The 11,492-nt window shown below is 48.2% G+C and overlaps 3 protein-coding genes across 3 annotated transcripts; 2 read left to right on the top strand and 1 right to left on the bottom strand.

The window, feature by feature from the left end:
- Positions 1–292: 292 nt before the first annotated feature.
- N7482_010056 (uncharacterized protein) lies at positions 293–2,075 on the bottom strand (the record flags this gene model as incomplete). Its single annotated transcript, XM_056692180.1, has 3 exons — positions 293–1,345; positions 1,405–1,721; positions 2,021–2,075. The coding sequence occupies 3 exons, from the start codon at positions 2,073–2,075 to the stop codon at positions 293–295; spliced, it is 1,425 nt and encodes a 474-aa protein (XP_056538137.1).
- A 1,676-nt stretch (positions 2,076–3,751) lies between these two features.
- Positions 3,752–4,084, top strand: N7482_010055 (uncharacterized protein; the record flags this gene model as incomplete). The annotated part of the gene is made up of 1 exon (XM_056692179.1): positions 3,752–4,084. The coding sequence occupies one exon, from the start codon at positions 3,752–3,754 to the stop codon at positions 4,082–4,084; it is 333 nt and encodes a 110-aa protein (XP_056538136.1).
- Positions 4,085–4,353: 269 nt separating this feature from the next.
- On the top strand, positions 4,354–7,206 carry N7482_010054 (uncharacterized protein; the record flags this gene model as incomplete). Its single annotated transcript, XM_056692178.1, has 3 exons — positions 4,354–4,735; positions 4,811–5,732; positions 5,781–7,206. The coding sequence occupies 3 exons, from the start codon at positions 4,354–4,356 to the stop codon at positions 7,204–7,206; spliced, it is 2,730 nt and encodes a 909-aa protein (XP_056538135.1).
- Positions 7,207–11,492: the final 4,286 nt, after the last annotated feature.

The following is an 11,492-nucleotide window of genomic DNA, read 5'->3' as shown; positions in this document are numbered from 1 at the left end:
GAATGAAACAATCATGTAACTTGATGTATGAAAAATACTACCGCCGTTCAATGGAACAGCCGCCCCACAACCCTACAACTAGGAGATGGCCTGCATTAAGGAACCATGACTCTAGTAGAAATGTTTCGGGGCCGCATCAAATTATGAGGATGTATAGTGCGGGAGGAAAAACCACCGCGTATAGATATTTTATGTCCATGTATTGTGGCCTGTATTTCAAACAGTCTTGCCCATGATAGAAGAAACACATCGCCGGAGAAACCGAGTATCAAGATACATATTTGCCTCATGCTTACTCGACCTCACGGACACCCAGGTCCTGTTCGTTATGCTCTCCATCAATCATATGCCCCGATGCCTGTGGCAGATTAGTACTGGGCCCCGGGCCCCCAACCTCGGGATCCGCCCCCTGCGGTCCCGGCACCAGAACACTAGGTCCAATTTCCGTATTGATCGAACTACCACAGAAATCATAATACCGAAATAGCGCAACAACAGCCTGTTCCAGCAGATATAAGGCTTTGGGGACGCCGCTCGCTTCCATTACCCCAACAACCACGGGCTCCGCGATCCCCACGAGAGCGAGCAAAGCAGTCAAGCCGCCAAACAGGATCTTCTCCTCATAAGAAGGAATCAGCGGGCCCCGCAGGAGTAGTTTAATGGCCTCTGGCACACCCACGAATCGAATGTTGAACACGTCTCGGACGGAGCTGGATGTCCGCTCGGAAATCCTGACTTCAAGACGGCCACCCGTCGCATATTCATCTTGCGGTGGGCTGCGGAACATCGAGTACATCGAGGCGCCAGGGAGATGGCATGGGACGATGTACGAGATGACAGGGCTCCATAGAAGCTCCACTAGGCGGTGGAATGCTATGGTGGGATAGTCCCAGCGACAGAGACACGTGCGGACCGATGCCGCGAACGCATCCTGTCTCACCTGGTCCCATGTCCAGGCTTCGAACTGATCTGAGCGGAAGAATGGTGGCGAGGCCCAGGTGCAGACACCCTTGTAGTGGCACGAGTATGTGAAGATACTTGAAGCTTGAAAGACTGTGAGCAGAAGGCGCCCAAGGCCTGCAAACGCGAGAGCGAAATAGATTTTCCAATTGTCGATGTAGAAGCAGAGGACGACATTGTGTACGGCAAACATGATCGAGCTCCATGTTACCACGGTTAGAAACTGGGCGAGGGATCGAGCTGCTGCTTCGCCTGTGCTTGCCCTACTCATCACGACCTCATGCTGTAGCAGGTTCGCAGCAGAGGCTCGTGGGGAGACCCAAGCCCTCATATACGGAACGATGAACAGGCTCGTATTGGGAATAACCTCATAGTCGGTCGCTTCCTAAGCATCTACAAATCAGCATGTAACACCTTCGTCTACTCTAAAGACGTGTTACAAACCTCGTTAGGAGTCCTCCTCCACCGTATCTGCGCTATCCTCGTCGGCTTCTCGATCTGCCTCCAATCCGTCCGGATCGGGAACTCGAGATTTGGAACCGCTTGCATGATATCTGGAGTGTGCAGCAGGGTCCAGCGCGGGAGATAGAAAAAGAAGCCACCGTGGATAAACTCAAAATAGTGGAGAAGGGCTAAGATCAGAAGCAGTCCGGCCGCCGAGTCTAGCGGTGCGAGGATCGCTCGCGCAATGGAGTCCTGGCCTGACAGGCCGCAGAAGCTGTCAGTAGCTGCAACTAGGATCTGGAAGGCGATAGTTGCCCCTGTTATGGCGGTTGTCACGTATAATGCCATATTCGGGGAGCAGGAGGCCTGGTTATTCAGTGAGGTACAAAATGTGCTTGTTTAAATAAATGGGGTAGCTGGGAATCCTTTCGGGATGGAACTTCTAGTAAGCTGATTATAAATTTTAGTACAGAAGATCATACATGACTTTAATCAAAGAAGAAGAACGTGAGGCTGAGTTGCCAAAACCTGATCGTTATCAGCGAGGCTATGCCACCTCAGCCTTGCTGGCAAGGCGGAATCAACCAACACGTACGTGGTTCAAGCAAGCACCTACAATCATCACTTCGTAGATACTGCTGCATGCCAAATGCAACTTGCTCCCAAATCATTTCTTGATGAAGATTATTCAAGCCATGCACAGCATCAAACTATTGCTATCGAAAGGCTGTTTTCCGACAAAAGCTAATTACCATAACCTTCATTTCACTTGATGTCTTGTGACACCCTCCGTGCCCCTGCCCTTGACATCACGTGCAGTAATTTGAACTGAACTTTCCTCGGCTTAGCTCAAAGCTAGCTGTTTTAGACTTAGCGCCTCGTGTGAGGACGGGTACGTGAAACTGAATCAGATCTACGAATCGGACAAGATCCGGCTCTGTGCCTGGTTTCTAAAGACGTGACTTGACCTGGGTCCTGCCACTTCACAGCCCATTTCAACGACGTCACGGATAATGAAGTTTCGGGACGATATCATTACGGAGAGATCCGATTGACACGACTGAACTACTACGCGCCTGTTCTCTTGGGGAAAAGCCATTATCAGCGTGTGAATCATCAGTATCGAGCGTACTTCGCTAGAATTCAAGGCCCCATGATATTTGCATTTGCGTTTTCCTCGATTCTCCTGAACTGTAGGCAGGTCAAACCTCGCTGTCTCCGATGCTGATGGAGATTTTCGAGTGCCATATTATTTGCCATTTGCTACTGGCTTAGCACTTGGATTGGATGTGTAACCGGCGTCCTATTGCTGATGTTGGTATTTCTTGACTTTTTCAAAGTGATCATCAGGGAATGGAGGTTTGCGATAGCCCACCGGCTATTGTGGGGAAAGGATCCATAACGAAGACCGAAAGGCCATGTATAACTAGTAATTCAAGGAGACCCCAGGGAGAAAAAACAACATGTGTATCCGTCTGTCGCTGCCATCTCAAGTCTATGTTCTACAAAAGTTGGTTATAATAACTTTTAACTTACTGTAAATGGCTTAGCACCCTCCGTACAAAGTCTTACCTTGACATCACGTGCCGTAATTCGAGACTAATCAGCCTTGGCTCAGCCTGTGCTAGCCGCTTTAGGCTTAGCGCCTATTGAGAGGACGATGGTACATAAATGAGGCTGTTTCCAGGGCGAACCGAAAAAATTCCCTGTTCCTCGGGGGATCCGTTTGACCCTGAAATCCACGTGACTGGCGACCCACATCAAGGCAGGATGCGGGGTTTGACCAATCCCACCAAGAATAACTGTTTAACACTCCAGGTGACAAAGGCCAAATGATGAAAATTTGCCCGGTTGAACGTACCACCTGTATTTGCTCGGCCGTTGACGGTCAAGTATCTCCTTTGCTTTTTCCACCCTGGCCGCGTCATCAACTTTTGCTCAAGACTGTTTATTCTGCTCAACTGACAATATTCAATTTTCCTCTTTGTTCAACGGTCAAAAACGCTATGAGGTCAACTTTGAATACAGCATCGCCATGCTCGACAGACTTGTGGAAATTAACAATGAACGTCAAGCACTCCGCGATTATTCGATTATTTGATTCTAACTAAGCTTGGCACTCAACAGATAAACGAAAGTTACAGTACCAACAGGATGTGAATCCGCGCTTGGGGATTCAATAGGTTTTGACCTTCCCAAGACTTCTAACGTGTCCTGGAATCCACTTTCTTGGCGGTGTCCGCGTAATTCGCAGTATTCATATTCCTATGCCCTCTCGCGGTCTGAATGGCTTCATTTCAAGCAGTAATTAGATGCCGTACAGGATACTCTACTAAAGCTGACCTCGATGTCTCCAGCCCGTCAACGTCATGCGCGGTCATCATACCCAATTCGGTCGAGATTGACCGGGATCGCGTCCACCCTGCGGCAGCGGGCCAATAACAAGCCTTCTATCGCCGATAAAGCCGCCAATCAGCAGTATCTCACCCAGCGAGAGGAGCAAGCCCTGGTTGAATATGTCTTGCGGTTGGCAGACAACGGCTACCTGCTTCCTGTCAAGTTTCTACGATCGGTCGCCTTGATCGTCGTGCGCCGACGATCCTCGAATTTCCAGATCACAGACCCTGGCCTTGAGATCCGTCCTCCGGGAAAGAATTGGCCGCAGGGTTTTTACCGTTAAAATTCTTGATATGTATGATGTGTTGTTCCATGTGTGGCCAGTCTAGTCAAGCCACATAGAAAGCGCAGCTTTGGGTTTCGATGTCTTTCCATGCATAATGTACAGTACCCTACCCTCCCCCCTCTTTCAAGAGGACGTGCTAGAATCAACAAGAGACACAAATGTTCAATTCATGATACGTATATGACAAAATGAAACGCGTCAAAATTCTTCCCTCATCTGCTCCGACAGATAGCCACGAACCTAGTTCTTGGCATCTCCCAGCAGAAATGGAATCAGATATCACTACCTTGGCTGCAATCTGTCAAGTCAGGCATCAACAACGTGCTCCTTTGGAGAGAAATATGAACGAAGAGGATGGCTACACGGACGGTTCAGATGACGAGCAAACGGATGACGATAAACAATCCTCAACGAGAACTGCGGCTTTTTTGACGGAGGAGGTTTTGAAGTCGGTAAAGATGCGGTTCCTCGATAAGTTGGCTGAGATCCTCTGCTACAGAAAGGACGCGCACTATGTAACTTGTACAGCTATGCAGGAGACTGATGACGAAGTAACCATCCTTGCGTTTAGGAATGCTATATGGGGGGAACAGGACATCAATCTTCTAGAGGAGATGGCGAGGCAGCTAGAACTAGTTGCGAAAAGAGGTATTCTTCAAACATCCATGGATTGATTGAAAAGCATAAACCCGTCCTACAAGCCTAATTTGCAATGAATACCAGAATCTCTAGATATGGAATCTTTACCGGACCTCCAAGCACTTTTCAGCGAATACTATACTCCACGCCTTAAGTATCATGCGTCACAGCTTCTTTCTCTGATAGACAAAAAGAAGGAAATGTGGAAGCTAGATGCATGTTTAAGGGCGTTTCGTTCAGGAGAGGTCTCTTCAACAGACCTAGTGAACATTGTGAACGATCTTTGCTACAGTACAACTTTCTATTCTGAAACCAATCGACTGTTTACAGAAACGCAGGTCAAAAGAGTTATCCGTGAGCTGGGTTTTCTTTGTCGTCCTAAATACGCCTTCAATACCTTTTGGGAAGCAGCACGCGAGATCGAAGGTTTCCAGAACATAAATATTACGCTCATCCCCGGATCTCAAGCGAAACAGGTTCCACCGAGCCTCTCTTTATGCACCCAAGCCATGATGCGAACCAACAAATACCGGAAAAAGCTGGAGGCACAACTCCAAAAGAAGAAATGGATCCATGCTGAAATGGGAATGGTCACCCATCTTATTAGCGAGGGCAGTGTAGCTCAAACCTTTCTATATCTTGGTATCAGCAAAAAGACTTGCTTTATGTGTGGCCACATTTTGCAGGGCTTGGATCTTTTTCAAGTGCGCAGCAACCATGGCAAAGTTTATTCCCAATGGACTTTACCCAGCTCCCTAGTTGTCCCGTCCTCATATCAACGCAAACTTGATCCTGTGGTTCAGAATCTCCGAGATATACTGCGGCATGAGTGTACTGTTGATGATGCCCAACGCGTCAATGCGGTCAAGGAGTCAACTATTTCAACTCCAGTGGCATCGAAAATAGAGACATGGTCCCCATTCAATCGCCATATCCCGGATCCTAGAACCCTTGCAAGACAGGCGGAGTGGCTGTCAGCCTACAGCTCAAGGGCAATGGCTGGAAGGTACGAGGCTTAATATTTAATACTAGCAGACACTAATCTCTACTATAGGGCCAACCAAAGTCAATTAGATACCCCTGAGATATCGGATGTTACGGAGAAAGACAAGATACAACCGCTAGAGTTGACTGGACCCCAGCTGATATCCGGGTCTTGCGCCCGATGTCGTACCACAGTAACTTCACCGACCCCCTGCTCAAAATGTGACAGGCCACTATACTGCACTAAAATGTGCCAAACCTTGCACTGGTCTGAGCACAAGTTTTCCTGTCTGCTCGGAAGACCGTTAGATGAGGCGGACTACTTCATTCGTGCCTGCCAGCGAAAGGAGTTTCCTACAGAGGACAACGTGGCAAAGGCCTTTGGCTTCCTAAGTTTTGCATCCGCCATCGACCGACAAAGGATCTTTCACATATATTGCCAGCTAGTGAATAACTATGGAGTCACAGAGGACGAACTCCGAGAGGCATGGCGAAGCAATAAACTGAAAGAGTTTCTCCTCTTCCGCGGCTCTCAGATACGCTCTCCCTCACTTCAACGAGAAATGTATTGGTTAAATCAGCAGGATGGCTTCGCTGCCGGCGCAGACTACGATATCGAGTTTGAATCGCTACTGCATTTACTCGAACCAGGGGATCGTAAAATCCCATTCGCTCAGTGGAAGCCGCGAGAAAAACTCGAGGCATACATGTTCATCTATCAAATTCTTAACGGATTCGTCCCAGATGCAGACGAAGATAATTGGATTTTCCTTGGCTTCTGTACGGCTCGAGATCACAATGCTGTTCAAATGCTAGCAAGGCTCTACAGGATGCTTATTAACAGATGCAAATTCCAAGAGTTCTGGAAGGCCATGGAACAGTCCGATATGATCGGGTTGTTCGACAAGTACGGCCTAGGGCACGCCATCGCGGAGCTGCGCAATTTTGGATCCCTCATGAACATCGTCGGAACATGGCACCAGAGCGTTTGGGAATTAAAGCGCTTTACTCGATTACCGGCCGCAGAACCGATGCAGGCTGTCGCTGTGGACTATGGATTTTACAATTGCCGGATACCGCAAGAGCGAATGGCGCTTCGACATATGTACACTGAATTCTTCGCGCGGGGCGGAGACGAAATGGCTCTTCATCAAGCCTGCATAAATGGCCAGCTGGCATCGTTCTTGTTGTCGGAGCCGCAGAGCCTTCCTGTTTCGGCTGATCTGCTGTCGAATCCCTATCCATTAGAACGATGTGGGTACATGGGTATGATTGTTGAAACTGCCATCCTTTGTTCAGAGTCTAATTCAGAGCTCATGAATAAGAGATGCGAGGAAAAGGGAAAGAGCCGTGTTATATTGACCTACCCTGATGAGCAAGATGAGGGGATGAGAGGGGGTATTAAAGAACGATTACAGTTTTTGGGAAGATCAGTGAGGATACGGAAGACAGATGTTCAAGGGGTGACTTTGACAGAATTCGACATGATGGCTTGAAAAGAGAATACTGCTATAGTGGATGGATGGATGGATGGATGATTTCATGTACGCTGACCCCTCTCAAAGTTGGATCCCAGGTCCTAGTATAGGGGTGACACAAGGTAGCTGTTGTGCGAGGTAGTATCAAGGTACCCGTTAGGTTTATAAGTAGTCATATCCGCCCCTGGATAGAAAAGGGGTATCAAGCTTGTATCTAAATGAAATCATCCATCCATCCATCCACTGTACCTTCAGTGTCACTGTCTCTTATGTGAGCTGGTTTTTTAAAAAATTTCCTCATTCTATGTGTTATGAAGAGTGAGAAGCGATGCATCGACGGGCACCAGAAATATGAAGAGGTATCTGGACGTGAACACTCTTAAACGGTCACTTCTCTCAATATTCTTTAGACATCCTGGACCAACGCGGGAAACGTGAAGAGGCTTCATCATCCCAGAGCTGTATCCATAGCATATAGTGCAACGACAGCATACATGCAGATATAATATCTATGTTTGGTGATTTTTTTGTAGAGCCTCATAGTTTGATGCAGTCGCGAAGTAGGTCTACTAGAGTTATGTTTCCTTCAAGCAGGCCATGTCCTACTTGCGGACATCGTTGTGGGGCGGCTGTTTCTTCCGTTTAGTGGCGCTGGTATTTTTTATGCTAGTATTTTGTATACATAAAATTACGCCTTTCCCGTGTAATCGCCTTATCGGTATTTTTGTTTTATGTACCTTTCAGCTGCCAAGAATTCCACCAAAATTGGTATATCATCAGCCAAGATGATTATAATTATACAAAAGTTCAACATAGTTAACCAAGTACGCGAAATAATGCAAAAATGTTTTTCTCATCCATCTCAGATGTTTTTGTGGGTAATCTTGGCGTTATAGTAGTAAACAGCGGATTCTCTAGTAGTGGATGTCGTCCTGTAATAGGCCACTTTAACACTTTGTAATTTTGTTTGAAAAGCGCGATCAAATAAACAATCAGATCGCCATTACATCTATGGCACTCAGGCAATATTTAATATGTTGATTAGGAGTGACGGTGCTCGAATGTGTAGGTACCGAACGGGCGTTTCACCACATAGGGCATTTCATGTCACCGGGATAGGGGTTAGTCCCAGAGTTTGGACAAAGATCGGGGTTCTGTCAGCTGGAGATGGCTAAGCGTAGGCGCGTCGTGAGCTATAGGAAGGGATGAGCTAGGAGCGGGCAAAATAAGAATTCTTTCGTACCCGGTTGTGAATCTTCTGTAGGTATAGTGTCCTATAAGCACGGTGCCACCGCCCCCGCCGGCCCGTTTCGCTATGATCCCGCACCCCCCCGCCGGCGACCGCCGTCGCCCCTCCCGCCACGACCGCCCCTCGCACCGCGACCGGACCACCGTCGTTAGATCCGTCGCGCTTCGCGCTCTCGAACGGTGTATCGTACGTCGCACCCGCCCGCCTAGGGCCGCTGGAAACCCTAAATGTAGTCGCGCCCGTAGGGGGGGGGGTATCATAGTTAAGGAGTGGGTCTAAGGGGGGGGGGGTACGAGTTAAATACGTACCCCCCCCCCTAACTACCCTAAATATTAATATTTTTTGGTCGCTCTTTTTTAATCTTTTAATAATAGAGCCTAATCGATCTAGATATTAAAAAATATTTTAGGAAAACTATCTAGAAGGGGCTAATATCGGAGTGTTGGGGTTAGAGGAATTATTTTTTGATAGGGGATACCAAGACCTCTAGGTACGGATAGGCTATTCCCCTTTTGGCTACCTTTCCTAAGCATATATTCTATACCTTAGAGATTAGGCAGTCAAGGGTTCTATGCTTCGTAGCTAGGGTAGTAAGGGTTTACTAATAACTATCTTCCTAGGTAAGATATTACTACTAGCTAAGCTAGGCTAGATAGAACTAGAGACTCTCTATACTATATAAATATTTTAATTATATTAGGATCACTAGTTAAGCTATGATTTTACTAGCTGGTCTATCTAGCTGGTCTAACCCTACTAGTTAGCCTAGATAGTATTGGTCTATTAGGTCTGTCTAGCTAGTGTTTTTAGCTAGTGTGTCTAGCCGGTCTGTCTAGCCAGTATGTCTAGCCGGTCTATCTAGCCAGTGTGTCTGGCTGGTGTGTCTAGCCAGTGTGTCTGGCTAGTGTGTCTAGCTGGTCTGTCTGGCTGGTCTGTCTGGCTAGTGTGTCTGGCGTGTCCGGCCCTGCTAGTTGACTAATATGGTGTGTGTCTGGCTAGTGTGTCTGGTGTGTCTGGCCCTACCAGTTGACCAATATGGTATATGTCTAGCCAGTGTGTCTAGCTAGTGTGTCTAGCCAGTGTGTCTGGTGTGTCTGGTCCTGCCAGTTGACCGATATGGTGTGTGTCTAGCCAGTGTGTCTGGCCAGTGTGTCTAGTGTGTCTGGCCAGTGTCTCTAGCTAGTGTGTCTAGTGTGTCTGGCCCTGCCAGTTGACCGATATGGTGTGTGTCTAGCCAGTGTGTCTGGCCAGTGTGTCTGGTATCCCTGGCCGGTGTGCCTGGCCGGTGTGTCTGGCCGGTCTGTCTGGCCAGTGTGTCTGGTGTGTCTGGCCCTGCCAGTTGACCAATATAGTGTGTGTCTGGCTAGTGTGTCTGGTGTGTCTGGCCCTGCCAGTTGACCAATATAGTGTGTGTCTGGCTAGTGTGTCTGGTGTGTCTGGCCCTGCCAGTTGACCAATATAGTGTGTGTCTGGCCAGTGTGTCTGGTGTGTCTGGCCAGTGTGTCTGGCTAGTGTGTCTGGCCGGTCTGGCCCTGCCAGTTGACCAATATAGTGTGTGTCTGGCCAGTGTGTCTGGTGTGTCTGGCCAGTGTGTCTGGCTAGTGTGTCTGGCCGGTCTGGCCCTGCCAGTTGACCAATATAGTGTGTGTCTGGCCAGTGTGTCTAGTGTGTCTAGCCAGTGTGTCTGGCGTCTCCGGCCCTGCCAGTTGACCAATATGGTGTGTGTCTGGCTAGTGTGTCTGGCCAGTGTGTCTAGTGTGTCTGGCCAGTGTGTCTAGTGTGTCTGGCCAGTGTGTCTGGTGTGTCTGGCCCTGCCAGTTGACCAATATGGTGTGTGTCTGGCTAGTGTGTCTGGCCAGTGTGTCTAGTGTGTCTGGCCAGTGTGTCTGGTGTGTCTGGCCCTGCCAGTTGACCAATATAGTGTGTGTCTGGCTAGTGTGTCTGGCCGGTGTGTCTGGTGTGTCTGGCCCTGCCAGTTAGCCAATATGGTGTTGGTCTAGCTAGTGTGTCTGGCAGGTGTGTCTGGTGTGTCTGGCCCTGCCAGTTAGCCAATATGGTGTTGGTCTAGCTAGTGTGTCTGGCCGGTGTGTCTAGCCAGGTCTGACCTGGTCTGGCCGGTGTTTCCAGCCAGGTCTGCCCTGGTCTATCTAGGTCTGCCCTGGTCTGGCCAGTGTGTCTGGCGAGTCTGGCCCTGCTAGTTGGCCAATATGGTGTTGGTCTAGCTAGTGTGTCTGGCCAGTGTGTCTGGCCGGTCTATCTAGTCAGGTCTGCCCTGGTCTAGCCAGGTCTGCCCTGGTTTGCCCTGGTCTGGCTAATGTGTCTGGCTAGTGTATCTGGCTAGTGTGTCTGGCTGGTGTGTCTGGCCGGTCTGTCTAGCCAGGTCTGCCCTGGTCTAGCTAGGTCTGCCCTGGTCTAGCTAGGTCGGCCCTGGTCTAGCTAGTTAGCCTATACCTCATTACTCTATATATATTGCACCTAGGTTTAGTAGTTATATCATTCTATTAGGCTTATCAGGCCTACTATCTGACTAAACTAGCTATATTAACCCTAAAAACTACTACCCTAAGACCACCCATGCTTCTGCCAATATCCTAAGGCAAAATAGTAGAAAACTAGTGATCCCCCAATAACCTCTGTATCAAATTTCCACTCCGCCTTCCGAAAGGCAGATCTTAATAGTGCCTTAGGCTTCCATTCATCTATTAGATAGGTATCATCTTCTAGCTTCCCTATTCTTTCTATCTCACTAAGCTTATGTGAAGGATTGCGTATTAGTCTGATATGCGGAAGCGTTGATATTAAAAGTGGTTATGTCATTCTTCATCATCACTCTGTATCGTTATTCCCTAATAAAAGAGAGTGCTCCGTTTCCTTTCAATCTGAATCGGCAAGATTCAGTTTTGAAAAGGAACAACAGTAAAACTACATCAGCCTCGCTTTATTGTCTATTCGCCATTAATTCTTTACCTAATCGACAGGCTGGCTACCCTGACAAGTAGTTATACCATTACAATTTCTGAATCTTCTTCTTCGATTACCTAAGGAAAAGATAGCC

The sequence above is a fragment of the Penicillium canariense genome (assembly GCF_028826845.1).
Source record: "Penicillium canariense strain IBT 26290 chromosome Unknown utg000008l_segment0_segment0, whole genome shotgun sequence".
Classification (NCBI taxonomy): Eukaryota; Fungi; Ascomycota; class Eurotiomycetes; order Eurotiales; family Aspergillaceae; genus Penicillium; species Penicillium canariense.
The sequence above is the reverse complement of the archived record's forward strand: the minus strand, read 5'-3'. Positions and strand labels throughout refer to the sequence as shown.